This window comes from Capricornis sumatraensis, chromosome 1 (assembly GCF_032405125.1).
Source record: "Capricornis sumatraensis isolate serow.1 chromosome 1, serow.2, whole genome shotgun sequence".
In the NCBI taxonomy this organism is placed as follows: domain Eukaryota; kingdom Metazoa; phylum Chordata; class Mammalia; order Artiodactyla; family Bovidae; genus Capricornis; species Capricornis sumatraensis.
In genome coordinates, this window is record NC_091069.1 from 218,621,843 (window position 1) to 218,642,044 (window position 20,202).

General features: G+C 37.4%; 1 protein-coding gene across 1 annotated transcript in view; it reads right to left on the reverse strand.

Moving 5' to 3' along the window:
* MME (membrane metalloendopeptidase) overlaps nucleotides 1-20,202 on the reverse strand; it is a 102,010-nt gene that overhangs the window by 33,238 nt on the left and 48,570 nt on the right. Inside the window, exons 8-15 of the mRNA XM_068972329.1 lie at nucleotides 18,248-18,382; nucleotides 14,004-14,105; nucleotides 12,235-12,371; nucleotides 12,032-12,125; nucleotides 10,765-10,893; nucleotides 9,923-10,021; nucleotides 6,016-6,096; nucleotides 4,641-4,744 (exon numbers count right to left, since the gene is read on the reverse strand). Of these exons, the coding sequence (XP_068828430.1) occupies nucleotides 4,641-4,744; nucleotides 6,016-6,096; nucleotides 9,923-10,021; nucleotides 10,765-10,893; nucleotides 12,032-12,125; nucleotides 12,235-12,371; nucleotides 14,004-14,105; nucleotides 18,248-18,382 (881 nt within the window). The remainder of the gene's footprint in view (nucleotides 1-4,640; nucleotides 4,745-6,015; nucleotides 6,097-9,922; nucleotides 10,022-10,764; nucleotides 10,894-12,031; nucleotides 12,126-12,234; nucleotides 12,372-14,003; nucleotides 14,106-18,247; nucleotides 18,383-20,202) is intronic.

A 20,202-nucleotide genomic window follows, 5' to 3' on the forward strand; every position in this document is an offset into this window, starting at 1 on the left:
ACAGTGAAATAAGTCACTGTAGTTTATGAAATGCAACTCCATGTGCTCAACAGTCATAACTTACCAAGGCTGGCACTACCTGTCCAAATTATATTACAGAAAATTCTGTCTTGAGAAACTAACAAAATAATGTCAAGTCTAAAATTAAGGAATTCACTTTATTTTGTCCTAGTACATTGTTTCTTTTTAGAGGTTTATGTTTGTTCCATAGAGTCTAAGTGAATAATCATGTCACTGAAAGTAAATTATTTCAGATACTTCGCCAAGTAATTTTGCCAATGGATATTACATTTTCAATCTAACATTATTACTATTTGATAACATGATGTGCTTGAAATTATTTCCAAACTGTCATTAAGTCTCCAGAGAACATGATGTTTGAGGTAATTTTGGAAACATAAGCTAGGTACTCAGAAACCACATGAACCAACAGCCTTTTAAATTTAAATCTTTGTCCTTTGCAGTTGCCAGCTGCTTGAATGGGCAGAAGGAGGTTCTTTTAGCCAAATGACTAACAGGCATGTCACACTCAAACTTTCTGACTTTCTCAATTTTTTGAATTCTTAAGCAGAGAAAACAGAGATCATGTTGGACATAGTCACCAATGATGATGGCGAAATGCTTGGATATATCAGTACTTATTTTAGTGGCTGAGTTCCCTTTATCAGCACTGTTACAAACTGACAATTTTATCAATCATTCACTCTATCATCACTGAAGGAAGGTCCACATTCTACTCATCAAAGTTCAGTCTCTGGTGACACAAATACCTGACCTCTGCTTTCTTTCAACAAGGGCTATTCCAGCTAAATGAAACATAATATACGGGCGCTCTGACTAAGATATGTGTAAGGTATCATACAAGCACAAGGTGAAGAGAAAAATGTAAGGGATGCATGAGTAAGGAGGTAACACTCGAGAAGAATCACACTAAGTGTAGGGTTTTGTTGAATGAACAAGGGTAGAAAGAGCGGTCCAAGGTAAGGGGTAGGAGGAAGAGATGGAGCAGTGATTTTAAAATAATTCCTATGGCTGGAGATTTGGGACAATGCTGTGGGGTAGGGTGACTCTGAAGGGATTCTGGAGTGTGAGCGGGAGATTTCAGAGCTTTGTACAGGCTTCATGAGATGGGCAAAACACATTGAAATGTTTTCATCAGGAAACAACATGACTCAATCTGTGTCTTTAAAAGCTCTCTAAGGTGGTAGCCTGGAGAATTAGCTCAAGATTGACTGCGAGATGATTGAGAAGATGAGGAAAAATATTGTAATCACTCTGGTGAACAATGAGAAATGTCCGAATAAGGCATGACAATGGAGATGTAAGATGGATCCACATGTCCTCATGCCAGTAAAATAGCTAGTGAGCAGCTGGTGGATATAAACATTTTTTAAGATAGGATTTGTAGTGAACATCACAGCAATTGCAGAGATGATAGAAAAGAATTGCTCTGGAATGATGAACCCGTGTGTGTGTGTGTGTGTGTGTGTGTGTGTGTGTGTGAGTGTGTGTGTGTACGTGTGTGTGCATGTGCGTGTGTGTGTGTGTGCATGTGTGTGGGGTGTGTGTGTGTGTGTGGGTGTGTGGGTGTGTGGGTGTGTGAGTGCGTGTGTGCGTATATGTGTGTGTACGTGTGTGTGTGCGTGAGTGTGTGTGTGTGTGTACATGTGTGTGTGTTAGTCGTTCAGTCGTGTCCAGCTCTTTGTGACCCACGGACTGTAACCCACCAGGCTCCTCTGTCCACGAGATCTGGAGTGAAGTGAATACTGGAGTGAAGTGCCATGCCCTTCTCCATGGGAATCTTTCTGACCCAGGGATAGAAAACAAACTCATATCGGGACTTCCCTGGTAGTCTAGTTTCTAACACACTGTGCTCCCAGTGCAGGGGGCTTGGGTTCCAACCCTGATCAGGGAACTAGCTCTCACATGCCATGGCTAGGACCCAGTGCAGCCAAATAAATAAATAAACATATTAAAAAGAAAAGGAAAGCAAACTTATAGTCACCACAAGGGAAAGGGGGAGGGGGATAAACTGGGAGATTAGGATTGACATATACATACTGCTATATTTAAGGTAGATAACCAACAAAGGCCTAGAGTATAGCACAGGGAACTTTACTCACTATTCTGCAATAACCTAAATAGGAAAAGAATTTGAAAAAAGAATAGATATATGTATAACTGAATCACTTTGCTGTACACCTGAAACTAACACAGCATTGTAAATCAAGTAGAGTCCAATATAAATTTAAATTTAAAAAAATCAAAATTCCTAAATTAAAGGTATCATCTTGTAAAAATATCTCACAATATTGAATACAAGCAAGTATGATTCAATATAAAAAGGAATTAACATTAATGCAAAGATTCTGACTTGAGAAGGGGGTGTGGTACTTAAAAGAATACCAGTACCTGAGACCCCACCTAGAGGCATGTACATCACAATCTCGGGTAGGAGAGCTGGGGAATCAGTCTATTTCAAATACTCTCCAGGTGAATCTAAAGTGGAGTCAAGAGTGTTGAACCCTTGTACTCAGCATACAGGTAGAAGATGAGGAAGGAAGAAAAACTAGCCTCATATGGTAGTGAAGACCTTAAAAGGCATATTGCACTTGTCATTGACTGTCAGAGGCTCATGGAAAGGATCCAAAAAGTACCACTGAGCTGTGCATGCTATTGAGAAAACACTCATTAAATCTTAGATACAGTCTTTGCTATTGATTATCTGTGGTAAAGAGAAAAGAACTCAGAGAAGATCCACACATATGATGAAAAGGAGCGAAAATTACATACTACATTACAAAATTATTATGGAACTGAGACTGTATTAACTTCCAAAGAAAACATCAAGCAATAATTCAACAACGATTTTTTAAATTATGAAGAAATATTCTGATGTCAGGTGGATGCAGCTTATATTAGCTCTTTTCAGAAAGAATATTTGATGATAATTGTATACAGGTATTTTACAGAGAGGTAACAATTATTAAATGTAACTATATAGTATATAACTATATTTTGTAAAGAAATAAAAACATTCAGACTTGATTATAAATTTTTCCATAGGGTATTCTTTTTGATGACTTTCGGTCAATTTGTACAGCTAGGATTTGACAACTGAGTATGACAGAAGCCGTATGTACCCAATCTCTTTCTTTCCCACCTGGGACACTAAACATTCTCCAACATTTGCTGCCCTATTTTTAGTACCAGATAACATAACATTTGCGCCAGTGTAAACACAGAGGTCAGTAAAAGAAATTGGTCTCTTTTTCAGGGTTCAAAATGTTGTACAGGGATTGAAATGTATTGACATTTTCATACTGGGAATTTTGTCCAACCTGTACTTGGTTTACTGAGAATAGAATACTCTGTCATCAAATAGTCCTGCACTTTGTCCGTTTCTTGGCACATTTCCCTCCTGGAGGCAGTTTATTATAACACATCTTTCCTACACTCTACTATTGTAATATAATGTAATTGAATCAAAGTTCACCTTTGATTTTTCCAGTTCCCACCTTGACTTGTTCAGTATTCCAAAATATTTGCTTAACAAATGTTGGTGAAAGAATAAAGGAATACAGGAGTGAACCATACACTTCACTAGCATGGTATTCGGAGAAGGCAGTGGCACCAGACTCCAGTACTCTTGCCTGGAAAATCCCATGGATAGAGGAGCCTGGTAGGCTGCAGTCCATGGGGTCCCTAAGAGTTGGACACAACTGAGTGACTTCCCTTTCCCTTTTCACTTTCATGCATTGGAGAAGGAAATGGCAACCCACTCCAGTGTTCTTGCCTGGAAAATCCCAGGGATGGGGGAGCCTGGTGGGCTGCCATCTATGGGGTCGCACAGAGTCGGACACGACAGATGCGACTTAAGCAGCAGCATGGTATTGTGTCCGTTACCACAAAGATCAAATTAGTATATTTACTTTGCACTTGCTCACTCATTAATTTAATTGAAAATCTCCTATGTATCCAGCACTGTGCTGAACGATCTCCTATTCTCTTGGAGCTGTGTGGGGAAAAGTCCACACAGATAGTTCTGGGGATTTAAGTGCATAAACACTTAACGTTGATAAATACTTTAAATGTACCCATTTAACTGAAAAATAAACATTAAGCTGATCATTACTATGATGTACTAACATCACTAATAAGCAGAGACTAAGATCATTTGAAAGCTATGAATGCAACTGAATCTTGAGATCTCAGATTTGGTTCTCACAAGGTTGAGAGAAGTGTTACGTGGACAAGCTAGGTAGGGGACGGAGTTGCAGGATGGCTGAACAATAGAAAGCTAGGTGGGGCTGAAGGTAGATGATAATTCTGAGTACAATAATAGACTCAAAGAAGGTTTGAAGGAGCTAAGGACGGCTTAGACTAAAGTGTTCTAGGGAGCTCTGTCCACAAACAAAGTAGAAGAGACAGACAATAATATGAGAAGACACCAAAGGTAGTCTGACACTTCAAAGAAAAAATTTATATTTTGATTAAATTCTCCTATATTCTTAGATGCTTTTAGAAATACTCAATAGAAAAAGAACATTCCACCTTTTAACGTTTATTCTAAGTCAGGTTCTTAATCCAACAAAGTCCCTCTTCTGAATGAACATATTAGAAAATTGAAATATACATACTCATCCTTGTCCACCTTTTCTCGAAGTTTCTTTAGTTGTCTATTTTGGCCAAACTTCAAGTTTTGAATTATATTCTCAAAGTATTCTTCTTCCTGGTAGCTCAACTATATTAATTTAAAAGAATTTTGAAAACAATATTAAAAATGTGTCTCCAAAGTTTTGCTAAATAGCATTAAGAGATTATCACTTAATAAAGTTAGCAGAGAGCATTAAAACTTGCCAAAGAAAAATCAAGTTCTAATTAACTCTATACAAGCAACTGCTGCTCTGGCTGAATCATTCCTTCAGTGTATTCTTTTCTAATTAATCAAACGAAACTAAGTGTCAAACAAGCTTTTCTATATTGATATCAATCCTTACATGACAGATAACAGCATTCTTATTTACTATGTTATAAGAACACTTATGCTTCTAATCCTCAAAATAATTTTATGAAGATGGGCTGTTATCACCATTTTAAAGTTGAGGAAACTGAGGCAGACAAGTCACTTGTCCAAGTTCATTCGTGATGAAGTTGAGATTTGAACCCTAGGAGTCTGACTTTGAGTTGATGCTTTTAGTCAGTTAGTGTGTGGTAGAGCTGAGATCTGAACCCACGCAGTTCAGCTGTGAGGCTATGTGTTCAGCCACTAGACTCCTGCCACAAGGGCCCCGAGGACTCACATGCTACAGTGAGCTCATTTTTAAAAAAGTCAAGCTTTTCTGCAATAGAAAAAGAAATGAGGGCATGTGCCTTGCAAACTCTCTATTTAGGCTAGTAATAAACGATTAGAAATCATCATCCCCGGATCTAGGCAAGGACCATCTTGTCACCAAGGTGGCAAGTAGTCGTGGAGACTACAAGGTTAGCAATAAGCTCTTATCTGATCCTGAAAGCCATACTTCGATCAATTCTGGTTTCATCATTTACATTACACAAGGGGAATAAAACAGTTTCTCATTCACAAATAATAGATGCTTTTTTTTTTTCTAAACAGAGAAGACATGATCAGGTTAATCCAGTGGAGGAATAATTAGAAATTGGATAGAAATCTGAAGATTTGACTTTTCAGGCATGTATAAGAAGCTTGAGTACTGCCTGTTTATCACTTAAATATCTATGCTTTAATGCTCTTAAAAAAAAAAAAAAACAAGTTTTTATTACTACTCTTAAAATGGACTATATGGAAAGCAAAATAAGAAAACCAAATATAGACCAGGCCAATGAAACAATAAGCTAACACTAAAACAAACAGTTCTGGCTTCAGCGTTAAAGGCTTAATATAATAAGAGCTCTGGTTGTATGCCCACATACGTTCTGCCCCCACCCCATAGCAAGAAACAACATTGCCCCCAGCCTCAGGCATCATCAGTGCAGAGTCTTTTTAAGACTTACCTCAAGGTACTCATTATTCAGTTTGTCGTCATTTGAAATAATGTCATCAGGATAGCCAATTCTTTCTTTAATTGCTAAGGCCTATGAAAATTATAATAGTGAATGTGAGCATGATTATGAACTTTTAAATGCAAACTTTACGATTAGGCCCTTGACTGGAAATTGAATAACTTGATCCATGGTGTTTACAAAATGAGTATTTGACCACATTTAACCAGAGATCTTTGCCATGGCTTCTTCCTGGAATTCAAAATAAAAGAGTCCTGAAATTTGGCTTCTAATACCCTATTCTCATAGTCTGAAGCTTGCCCAAGAAAATTAACACGAAAAACTGACAAGTCTTTGTTCCATAGGTATTGGAACAAAGGTATTACAAACACAGGTATTACTCTTATCAACTTTTCTCTGTAAGGCTTTTTCCTTCAATCTTACAGTCCATGGGGTCGCAAGAGCCAGACCCAACTTATCGACTTAACTACTACTACGACTACTACTATAGGAGAAATAATATTTAGAACTCCCGTTCTAGTAGCTTATCTTTCCACTTCACCAATGCAGCTGAGAAAACAGATGTGGGCTTACAGGTTTAGTGCTAAATATTCTTCTTGAATATTGGTTCCTGGAGTTTTGATGTTCTCTTTCGGTATCCAGAGCTAGTGTACCCAACTTTCCACAGTTAAATGAATGATATTAGTTAAATGAGTAGAAAACAGGGTTTTCCTTGTTATACCATCTCATATTTACCACTTGCTTACTATTGTTTGTGGATGTGCATGCTAAGTTGCTTCAGTTGTGTCTGACTCTTTGCGACCCTATGGACTGTAGCCTTCCAGGCTCCTCTGTCCATGGGATTCTTTAGACAAGAATACTGGAGTGGGTTGCTATGCCTTCCTCTAGGGAATCTTCCCAATCCAGGGATCAAACCCGAGTCTCTTAAGTCTCCTGGATTGGCAGGCCAGTTCTTAACCACTGGCATCACATGGGCCGTCCTTAAAATTGTTTGCTTATAATTATTTCATTACTGCTTGCTTGTGGGTGCTAAGTCACTTCAGTTCAGTTCAGTTCAGTTCAGTCGCTGTTGTGTCCGACTCTTTGTGACCCCATGAATTGCAGCACGCCAGGCCTCTCTGTCCATCACCAAATCCCGGAGTTCACTCAGACTCACATCCATCAAGTCAGTGATGCCATCCTCCCATCTCATCCTCGGTCGTCCCCTTCTTCTCCTGCCCCCAATCCCTCCCAGCATCAAAGTCTTTTCCAATGAGTGAACTCTTCACATGAGGTGGCCAAAGTACTGGAGTTTCAGCTTCAGCATCATTCCTTCCAAAGAAATCCCAGGGTTGATCTCCTTCAGAATGGACTGGTTGGATCTCCTTGTAGTTCAAGGGACTCTCAAGAGTCTTCTTCAACACCACAGTTCAAAAGCATCAATTCTTCAGCGCTCAGCCTTCTTCACAGTCCAACTCTCACATCCATACATGACTACTGGAAAAACCATAGCCTTGACTAGACGGACCTTAGTCAGCAAAGTAATGTCTCTGCTTTTGAATATACTATCTAGGTTGGTCACTTCAATTGTGCCCAATTCTAAGTGACACTATGAACCATAGCCCACCAGGCTCCTCTGTCCATGGAATTCTCCAGACAAGAATATTGGAGTGGGTTACCAAGCCCTCCTCCACAGAATCTTTCCAACCCAGGGATCGAACCTGCATCTCATGTCTCCTGCACTGGCAGGTGAGTTCTTTACCACTAGCACCACCTGGGAAGCCCACTTGCTTACTACTTGGTATTTCTATTTTTTACTTCTCTATTCTTTTACTTTTCCTCAAAGATATTTGATTCAATCATACCACGTTGCTCTTAAATAATTTAACTAATTTACATTTTTCATGAGGTATTAAGCTTGCATCTCTGAGTTATTTGTTTTGCCATCAAATGGATGCGGTTTTGTTACAAATCTATTTCATGGGTCTAGGATTTCCCCAGTGGATCAGACAGATGTGTCACCTAATCTAACAGGCCCAGCCTATTTTCTTTCCATACTGTCAGCCCATAATAAATCACTCCCCTCTCAGGGGTATTTTATTTTCTAGAAGATGTTTCCCCTAAAGGTATTCTAAGGGATACAAAGTCTACAGAAATGGGAGGTACTACATAAGAAAGGATATATTGTAAAATATTGGGGGTAAATACTGTGACCACTTCCCAGGTGGTTCAGTAGGTAAAGAATCTGCCTTCCTGATGCAGAAGACTCAGGAGACATGGGTTCAGTCCTTGGGTTGGAAAGATCCTCTGGAGAAGGAAATGGCAACCCACTCCAGTATTCTTGCCTGGAAAATTCCTAGAGGAGCCTGGCAGGCTACAGTCCATGGGGTCGATAAGAGCTGGACATGTCTGAGCGACTGAGCATGCATGCACTATGACAGAAACGTGAAGCAGGCTCTTTCACTGAAGGACATCTTAGAGTCTACAATTAAGTAATTGCAAGTATCCAAGAGAATGAATTTGTTTGCCTATTTATTCATTCAATTTGTGTTCTAGGGTCTACAACAAACCAGGTGCTTTGTAAGGGGTTAAGGATACAATGCAAAAATTTCTGCTCATGGAGAGTTTATTGTAAAGGTCAATGGTAGGCAATAAAATGAATATTAACTCTCAAGTGTGATGTATGATGCCATAAAATCATACCCTAGAGGCATGTAACCTAATCAAGGGTAGGATCAGGGAAGCCTTCCTTCAGGAAGTGTTGCCTAAACTTTTTGAGTATGGGAGTCTTTCACAAAGCCACCTGTATATCCAGAGTTTTATATCACCTTGGGAAATCATTAAATCTAGAACAATTAATTGGTTACATCAAAAAGAACCATGTTATGACAGCTAGAACATGAAAGGAGCAAATCCAGCCTGAACTTCTGAGGAGCTAGACAGAGTGCTGCAAAGATAGCTAAACTGGGGTGCCAAATTCTAGATCTGAGCCATCCAGGGTTCTGTGGCCACTGAAGAAGATGATCCTTCTATGTGATCTAATCCTGAAAGAAAACTAGACTTCAGTTGGATTCTCTTATTATAGATAGATTTATGGACTCTTTCTGTGTTAATTTTAGAGAATGGTCTGGTCTTCCTGCTACTCTAACTACAGAGGAATAGTCATGTTGCATGTGCATACTGCTTATAAACCACGTGCAGTTTTCACTGGACGTGTTCCTTCTAGTTTTATATAGTTATCAAGACAATGGCATAGTAAATTTAAATTTGAGACTTTCTTAGAATTTCCGTCTTGCTTACTCTATGCAAGATGTTAAAAATCTCAATAAAAGGTGAATAGTGGGGGTAAATAAGAATAGTTTATAAAGAGCTCCATCAATATCTCTGTAACTGTAGGACATCTATAGTATTCAAATAATGTACTACCTCACTTTGGCTTAATAGAAATTTGGTATTATTTTCCCTAGGTTATATTAAAAAAAATAGCACATGCTTACAAATTTTTAGCTAGAAATTTGCATTAAAGATTATTGAATATTGGTAGAAGTCTTTTAAATATGTTTCATAAAAGGAGGAAAAATATGAACCACCAATAATATCTTTTAATGTTTTCTTATTCACACAAGATTTTTCATATTTTCTTGGTTTGTGAAGACTTGTTTTTTAAAGAAAAGGAGTTTTTTCTTTCAAAGTTTTGAGATGAACATGGAGAGTAGGAGCTAGTTGCAAAGAGATAATAAGATGAAAATCATAGAAAAAAAGCTTCATCCATGAAAATTGTTCCTGTAAATGTTACATCTTAAAAGAGTATGTTTTTATTTTATACAATTCTTGATTACCATATTTTCCTCAAATATCTTAAAAGTTCATCTTTTCTTATGGATTTTTCTTTGGTAGTCAGCTCTGCTTTGCTCTTTACCTTTTCCTCAGCTTTCTTTTTTGTTTCAGCGTCCATCCAAGTTAGGTCATCTAAAGTCTGAATAAAAACCTCCCGGATCTGGGCAATTAAATCCTCAACCTTAAACCAAAAGAACAGAGAGCAAATATAAGCCATGAGATAATTTTTTGTAATAAATATTAAGAAAAATAGAATTATAAGCTGTGTTGATTTAATAATATTAATAAATCTAAATTTATAAATGATCTAAACAAAGGGATAATTATATTTTTAAAGCAGCACTTCCATTATCAACACTAATGATCGAATAGATCTTAATGTATACATTAATAAAATTCTTCTTTAAAATGTATGGTTTCCATTACCAAGAAAGAAGAACTAACGTAAAATACTAGCTGTCATTACTATTAATAGTTTAGTTAAGCATGAAGTAGCATTTCAATAGATTCTTTCACCTTGCCTTTAAGTTCCTTTGTCTTCACTTCAGTAACAATAAAAAATATAGTACTTGGCTTATACTTCAAATGAACTCTGATTTACTTTCTGGTTTTTTAAGAAAAAATACTAATTCTTAGTCAATTTTGCTAATAGAAGAGACTATAAATGACTTTATTATAAGAACATGTGACTAAGTATTGTGAATACACTGCTCCTGAAAAATGGACAATTGCTTTTGGGTTAAACAATATTAGGGTTAGAAAAATATGCAGACCCTTGGGGGAGGGAGGATAAGATTTATTGGGAAACAATGGCAAATGGTAATTCAGAAGTTCTCAGCCAATCAGTAAAATTTTAGCAAAATCGTGGACTATTGTGACTGCCCATTGACGCAAACTGATAGAGTACTGTGCTGAAAACATTACCACATGTTTACTATCTCCAGGAAATGCCGCTTCCACATAGAGCCTTCCCACGGCATTTTCCATATTCCCATTGACATAGTTTGCACAGCGTCTCCAAGTTGCTGTTTCTGATGTTGTGCCATAAAGAGCCTATGGGAGAGAGAAAAGAAATGGCGTTTGAGCGGGCGTAGACAGCCGAAGTGCGGCGAGAGCACACATTTCATAGGACTCTACTTTTATGTCTCAAATTCTTTCAATATTCATTGCATCTCCTCACACGTCAGGATGTCCTTGCATAGGAAAAAATGCAATCCAATAGAATTATTACTTATATATGATCTGGAAATAAGGCATATTTTCAGTAGCAAGTCCTAGAAGAACTGTTGGCTACTGCAAGTTAATATCCTTCTGGACCACTTTAGGAAAAAAACTCTGCCCCGCCAAATCTCAAAATAATGCTGTTGCCACTGCATAAACATAAACATGAAACAATATTCAATATATGTAACATGGGAGAGACCTGGTATACAAGAAAACACATTGCTGTTTTTCGATGCTTTTGCTGAACTTCCAGTACTTAGAACTGCATGTGTACACATTTAAGTACCAATAAAGGGATACATTTATGGAAGGAAAATTTAGCAAAACACAGCTTTTACCTTCTTTTATTTTTAAAATATCTACATTTTCTTTTAAAGGTAAAAAATTAAAATTTTCAATCAGTCAGAATTATTCCCTTCCCATGACACCAACCAATACATTTGTGAGAATTTCTCCTTTTTCACATTAGGACTTTCTCACTCCTCTCACATTAGGACCAAAATGATGATTGTTTACGTAATATGGGTACAGCCTAATAAAAGGTCTTAAGGGTATCTCCAGGTAGGTGTATTCTCAGTGGGTAGTCCACACAATGTAGTCCATCTGTTTGTATGTCTACTGTGCTGTGAGTACTAGAAAAATCAAATTAATTGAGGTAGATAGCCCTGAAATTACTTGGAACACAACACCAAACCAAGCCAGTACTCTATCATGAACTGTGCAAATAACCAAATGCCCTTCCTTCCAGGGCTATTCAATTATGGTGCCAAAGTAGACATAGGACAACAGAGCACCTGAAACCTGGCTTTTTTAGGGAACTTGGCTTGAATATAGGCAAAGCAACCAACATTTGGCCTTCTGCCTCTTCACAAAGTTTACCACGTTCTAGCAGTGGACATGGCAAGCCTTCATAACCATGGGTCTCTTTATGCTTTAAGTCTTAAGAAAAGAGAGATTTTTTCTTCACCTTGCGGAAAGCATTTCTGGACTCCTTGTAGTTTCGGCTGAGGCTGCTTACAAGATCCATTATGAACCGCCAGGACATTAAATTTTGAAGATCTCTGTATAAAAAAACCCACCACCCAGCAACAGAAAAGATGAGGCTGCAAAGCTTCTAAAGAATGATATTAAATGCAAACTTTGGGGACATGGGCACGCTGACATACCTACCTGGCAGAATATTTGGCAAGAATGAGCTTAAGATTGGTTAAATATTCTGGAGCATAAACAATCACTTCTTCCTCATGTGGAATATTGATATTCACGGTTGACATGATTTCATTTGTGAAATTTGACCAGCTGAATGGCTGGAAAAAAATCAGGCACAAAACATTCAGTAGTTATGGACTTTTCTTCTTGGTTCCAAGAATCAGTTATGGTTACAGGATCAGACACGGTTACAGTATCAATTGTAGCACTATATAATCATCACAATGGTCAGTGTGATATTTGTTTGGACTTCTTCTTTAATTGCTTCTGTCAGTTTTTGAATAAAAATTAGTTCTGTAGCATAATTATTTAAATGCAGAATTAAACCAACCATTTAAGAGCAATAACAAAGCCTCTAGGAGTCTTATGGTAGAAATCAGGCTCAATGTCATATTCTTGGTCTAGCCCATATGAGAGACAAAGAAATTTAGCTACAATGTTTTCTCGGTTTAAGCAAAATTTTAAATGGGTATAATATGCATATTCCTTAAAAGTGTATGCTAATAGACACTTTGTTTTAACACAGTAATACATTTCAGTGGAGACTGTGTTGTTCATGAAAGTGAAAGCACTCTATTGCTCTAGCAGAGGTATAAGTAATGGTAATGATGCGACATACATGGTTTCGTGAAGATGGACAAAACGTATTTTATGCGATCAATGTCAGGTCTATATAGACATGCAGTTTTCACACTTCAGAAGCTGGATTTGGAGTTACTGAAAGATAGAATCTTGTTTCTCTGCTATTCTTTCAGTGGGAATTGTGGTTATTCAACCTCCAATGGATATAAGGGAAGAGAGCAAAAGTAAAGACTACGCAAATCTTCCTGAAATGCTACATTTCAATGCTTGAGAATGTTTAAGATTACTGATATATTAGGCTACCTAGAAGTACATAAATACATTGATCACTTAGTATGAGGTGCTATGGCTTTTCTTGATTTCCTTTTGTGGCTTGGACTATTTTCTCAAAACATTTATTAAACACATTATATTAAAAAGCTTTATGTAAGAAATTCCTGGTTTATTGCAATTAGACAATAAACAAAACAACTGCAACTGTTTATTGCAATTCCAAATAGAATTCCATCCCTGAATGTGGTAGTTTGTAGATTTTATGAATGTTGCTTCATTATCCATTGTGTGCAACAGCTCACACACAGAATATATGCATAGCTTATAAGAGATTATTAGATACTAGCTAAGGAATTACAAGCAAAAATATGTCAATTGACATTTATAAATGGTACCATTTATAGATTTATAGATCTTTCTGTTTCCTGCGTTCTATTTCTCCATTATTGCTTTGAACACCTCCATAGATGGCCCTGATGAGAACATGGCAAGTTCTATGAATAAATTATTCTCTTTTTTGGAGGTAAGAGCTCTGGTACATATTATATGACTGTCCAAGTCCCATAGTTATATAATGGCCTTTCAGAAGGATTTTCCCTTTTAATGTTTCCAAACCCTTTTTTATGATACTTCCTAATACTATTCTATAGCTGCTTTGAAAAGGCTTTTTATCTTTGAAATTCACTCTAATTAAATATAAATACAATGATTTAGAATAGTTTTTTTCAAGTCTTTTGCTAAAGTCAAATGGTTGGTATCATCTAAATTCATTTTGATGTTCAATTTATCTCAATAAATTAAAAAACCATTGAATTTTAACTGCATTTTAATATTAACTTTGAAAATGACATAAGTACTTAAATCTTGCTACTTACCTTCCCATTGAATTCCAGTGAAAATTTATTTTGGACCTCAGCTAATGTCATTTTGTTATAAAGAAGCATTGGATCATTTCGATCTTCAGATTTAGTTGTAGCCTATGGATTTAATGTTTTATTATTATTTTAGACCAATAATTCTTTTGAAAAATATAACTATATACAAGGGGGAAAGAAATATGGCATTGGTACAACATAATTATATTTAAATTCTATTCTGTATTTCTTTCATAATTTATCTTGTCACATCAAGAAGAAAAGAGAAATTAAGAGATTTTAAGTATATTTAGTAACAATCATCGAGACTTGGTTAGTGTTAAGTATGAGGGCTTCTTTTGTGGCTCTGTCAGCAATGAATCTGCGTGCAGTGCAGGAGATTGCCTGCAATGCAAGAGACCTGGGTTTGATCCCTGGGTCAGGAAGATTCTCCTGGAGAAGGCAACAGATATCCATGCCAGTATTCTTGGCTAGGAAATCCCATGGACACAGGAGCCTGGCAGGCTACAGTCCATGGGGTCTTCAAAAATCTTTTTATATTTTTATAACAACAAACCACATCAGCAATATTTACAGCCCTCTTTCCTTCCATGGCTAATGGGCAGCTCAGTTGTGCCTGTGGCTATTTCATATAATGATTTTCTTGAATAAAGTCATTTCCAATTAATCCCTCAAATACTCTGCTACTGCAACTGCTGCTAAGTCGCTTCAGTCGTGTCCGACCCCATAGACGGCAGCCCACCAGGCTCCCTCATCCCTAGGATTCTCCAGGCAAGAACACTGGAGTGGGCTGCCATTGCCTTCTCCCACTCTGTCTGCTACCCACCACCATTCAGTGTCCTAGTTAAAATTCAGACAGGAAAACACACATACACACACACAATGATTTCTGCCAAGAACTGAAGGCAAGTGAGACCAAGAAAATCCCTAGTACACAGTGCAGGTAGGTGCCAAATTATCTGACGAGAGTGCTAGCACTTACTTCTGTGACTGTCCGCTCATGTGGCCTAACGAGTTTAGTGCTATCATCAGCATCCAGTATTACTGTTTTCACTGACTGAAAAAAGAAAATTTCAATAACAACTCCCCAACTAGTGGTCGAAAGAAGTAGAAGCAATTTTAAGTGAAGAGAGACAAAAGGTAAAAATGGGAATTATTCCTCTAGTTAACAATGACTCGTGACTTCAATTCACTGATTTATTTACTTCAAGAAAAATGCAAAAAGGCAAAATGGTTGTCTGAGGAGGCCTTACGAAGAGCTGAGAAAAGAAGAGAAGTGAAAGGCAAAGGAGAAAAGGAAAGATATACCATTTGAACGCAGATTTCCAAAGAATAGCAAAGAGAAGTAAGAAAGCCTTTCTAAGTGAACAAAGCAAAGAAATAGAGGAAATCAATAGAATGGGAAAGACTAGAGATCTCTTCAAGAAAATTAGATATCAAGGGAACATTTCATGCCAAGATGGGCACAATACAGGACAGAAACAATATGGACTTAACAGAAGCAGAAGATATTAAGAAGAGATGGCAAGAATACACAGAAGAGCTATACCAAAAAGTCTTAATGACCCAGGTAACCACAATGGTCTGGTCACTCACTTAGAGCCAGACATCATGGAGTGTGAAGTCAAGTGGGCCTTAGGAAGCACTGCTATGAACAAAGCTAGTGGAGGTGATGGAATTCCAGCTGAGCTATTTCACATCCTAAAAATTATGCCATTAAAGTGCTGTGCTCAACATGCCAGCAAATTTGGAAAACTCAGCAGCAGCCACAGGCCTGGAAAAGGTCAATTTTCATTCCAATCCCAAAGAAAAGCAATGCCAAAGAATGTTCAAACCTCACAATTGCTCTCATTTCACTTGCTAGCAAAGTAAAGCTCAAAATCCTTCAAGCTAGTTATCAACAAAAGGTGAACTGAGAACTTCCAAATATACAAGCTGGATTTAGAAAAGGTAGAGGAATCAGAGATCAAATTGCCAACATCTGTTGGACCATAGAAAAAGCAAGAGAATTCCAGAAAAAAGTCTACTTCTGCTTCATTGATTACACGAAAGCCTTTTACTGTACAAGTCACGACAAACTGTGAAAAATTCTTAAAGAGGTGGGAATACCAGACCACCTTGCCTGCCTCCTGAGAAGCTTGTATGTAGGTCAAGAAGCAACAGTTAGAACTGGATATGAAACAACAACCAGTTCAAAATTGGGAAAGGATTATGTCAAGGCTGTATATTGTTATCCTGATTATTTAACTTCTATGCTGAGTATGTCATACAAAATGCCAGGCTGGATGAATCACAAGCTGGAATCAAGATTGCCAGGAGAAATATCAACAAGCTAAGATAGCAGATGACACTACCCTAATGGCAGAAAGTAAAGAGAAACTTAAGAGCCCCTTGATCAAGGTGAAAGAGAGTGAAACAGCTGGCTTAAAACTCAACACTCAAAAAAAAAATGGCATCTGGTCCCATCACTTCATGGCAAATAGATGAGGAAACAATGCAAACAGTGACAGACTTTATTTTCTGGGGCTCCAAAATCACTGCAGATGGTGACTGCAACCATGAAATTAAAAGATGCTTGCTTCCTGGAAGAAAAGCTATGACAAGCCTAGAAAGTATCTGTATTAAAAAGCAGAGACATCACTTTGCTGATAAATGTTCGTATAGTCAAAGCTATGGTTTTTCCAGTAATCATGTACGGATGTGAGAGCTGGACCATAAAGAAGGCTGAGTGCCAAAGAATTGATAGTTTCAAACTATGGTGCTGGAGAAGACTCTTGAGAGTTCCTTTGACAGCAAGGAGATCAAACCAGTCAATCCTAAAGAATCAACCCTGAATATTCACTGGAAGAACTGATGCTAAAGCTGAAACTCCAATACTTTGGCCACCTGATGTGAAGGGCTGACTCATTGAAAAAAATCCTGATGTGGTGAAAGACTGAGGGCAAGAGGAGAAGGGGGTGACAGAGGATCAGGTGGTCGGATGGCATCACTGACTCAATGGACATGAGTTTGAGGAAACTATCATTCCTGAGATAGTGAATGATAGAGAAGAAGCCTGGTATGCTGTAGTCCTTTGGGTCACAAAGAGTTGGATATGACAGTAACTGAACAACAACAACTTAAAGATTATGTTTATAATATCTGCCTGCAGTGATATGCTGAACATTGTTAAAGACACAAAGAATTTTGAAGTAAGACAACAGTAATATTACAGAGCTGAGGCTGATCAAAGGAGCACACAGTGTGATAAGGTACAAGTGGTAAAAACCCAGGGTAATAAACTATGCTTCTCTAAGAATTCTGTTTCCAACACAGAACCACATGTAACCTATCAAACTGCCATTCATCCAGCTGCAGCTCCCACAAATGTCTGGTTCTGATTCTAGACTTTTAGTTTCATGCGGCCCCAGGAAAGCTAAAATTGCCCTCAAAGATCTTTCATTTTCAAGATTCTGATGGCCAACTGCCAAGCAGATGGGGATTTAGGACTGTAGGTTGCTGGTGGCAATGTCACAGCTCTGTGGATCCTAGACTGAAACTGACTATGAGATCAGTCAATAACCTGGATGCTGTTTAGATAGAGTTCACTTGCTTGAGACTGCAGATCCTATCAGAGGAATGTCAGAACAGAATGTGCCAACTCAGCCTCTATGGGCTGACCCAGAACCAGAGGAGTCTCAGCAACAGACCCCTTTGGCTTTGCTGATAAACTCCGCCTGTTAGATCTCCCCTGAGCTAATAAGCAGCCTGACAGTCTGAACTCAGTGAATTTCATACAGTAGTGTGGCCATGTTAAGAGGCTAATACTTCTTTGCAAAGGGATAGAGACAATTTCTGTGGTCACCTTAAATTTTAAAACTTTAAAATAAAGCAAAATTGTATACATTAAAATTAAAACAGCTTTGCTGAATAGTCATCACATGTGTCCTGAATCTCAAGGGCATCTCAACAACAGTGTGACTGTAAATAGTTAAGATCTTGACGTGCTCCAGTTATAATAGGTCATTAAACAAATCTAGTTTAATATTTGTCAAAATTAGTATGTCTCCTGGATGTCTGGAACTTGGTTTACTGAAAAACTCCAGTTTCAAAGGTCCTCTTGAAGTCAATGATCCATTACTGAGCTGTACATTTTTATCACTTGGTTGAGGAGTTGGACATTTTACCCTTAAAATACAATAGAGAGGAGAAAGAAATAAAAAGCAGTTGACATTATTCATTGTATCAGAGAATATGTGTTTTACATTGGCAATTTCTTTTTCCAAATCCATAACTTTATTCATTTCCAAAGAAAGCTGGCTTTCATTTATGGGCAGTCCTCTTTCCTGACGAATCAATTTGGCCACAGAAATCATAAAATCCACATATGCCGTACAAGCCTGCAAGAAATAAATAACAGTACATTACTGAAGAACCTTCTAAATATTCATCATGGCACTTAAAATTAAGATTTATTTTCAATTCAATATTCATTTTTGGTAACAGATGAAGCACAAAATAGAAATTCGTTTCTGAATCTTAAAAGAAATGACCTGCACAGATTCTCAAACTCAGTGTGTCTTTGAATCATAACAGATTCTCAATCTACCTTTGAATTAGAACAGAATAATGAGGGATCGCTCTAAAAGTACTAAGTCATTTAAAACCATTTGGTTATGGAGATTTTATAATCTTCAACTTTTAACCGAGTTATACTGCTTTAATAATACACTCGCAAAACACTTGGTAAGCAGTAAACTAGTATTTTTTTCTTAAAAATACATTCTTTTGCCAAATTTCCTTTTATCAGGTTTTCTCTGCTCATATAAATGTTTTTTTTCAACTATACATGAAGAGATGGCCACAAGCATATCACATTATCAAGACATCTTTTAATCGTCTCCTCTAGCCAAACAGTATTTTTTTTTAAAATGAGACTGTTTTCCCATGAGCTCCTCCAAGACAAATCTGTGGGCTTTAGTTAATTCCAGAGCTGGTTCTTATTACTGTGAAATTTCTAATATGCCATTTTGACTATCAGCTTTCTTCCAAGAACTCAAATTTTTCCATTTTCTCTTCACACAGATTTAACTGTATGAAGATAAGCTATAACCTAATTATGTTATTGACCTTTTACAGAATATATAAATCCCTATTCAAGTTCTGACTGGCACTGAACCCAGGAAATTGAATAACACTTTCATAAGTCTCAGCCCATTGCTATTTAGTTATTATCTATCAGCAGTTTAAATAACTTAAAATTTACTCAAAATTTGAAGCCTCACATTAAAATTTACTCAAAATTTCAAGTTCCAGCATCAGTTTGGGAAGGGCTTCCCTGGTGGCTCAGTGGTAAAGAATCCACTTGCCAATGAAGGAGACTAGGGTTCAATCTCTGGGTCAGGAAGATCCCCTAGAGGAGGAAATGGCATCCACTCTAATATTCTTGCCTGGAAAATCCCATGGATGGAAGAGCCTGATGGGCTGCAGTCCATGAGGTAGCAAAAAAAAATCGAACACAACAGCAACTAGACGAATTAGGAAGGCCACACCACACGTCTGGGATCAATGGGTGGTTCTGAGCTTCAAATATATGTCCACACAGGATAAATATGAAGAAGAGCTGAAGAGTACTTAACCCTTTCACAGTTTCCAGGGGGTTTTATAACCCTACTGCTTATCAGTGAAAGGGGCATCCTTCTTGTCACTTTGAACGAAAAGGCATATTTAAATTCACAGTGACTCAAGAGGATCACACAAAAAATTTGTAGAGAAATGGAAATATTTTATCAAATAAGAACCTAAGCAAAATGTAAGCTGTTATTAATTTGAAATTCAAGAGGACATCTTTAAGTAACATTTAGATACTGGTATTCCATGACCATTATTAAATGCTAAGTAAACAATTTCCTGTTTACTTAGACAGAGAGAGAGAGAGGGCTCTCTCTTCCAAGGATACCCTGCAATTAGGAGGCTGTCTAACTAGCATCTCTATCCTGGATCTGCTGTTCAATAAAAATTTCATCTGTTTCTGTATTAAACACTTAATCACTAAGGTAACAGGGATAAAAGGATGTTTTTATGTATAGTCCTGCCAACTTCATTCTTTTCCTCTTAAAAAGTAATCAGAATTCTTGTTTCACTTTGAAGAAAACAAACATGTCTGAGTTCATACCTAATGGGACCAACTATTCCAAAGTACAAGCATGCGGTGTTTTGA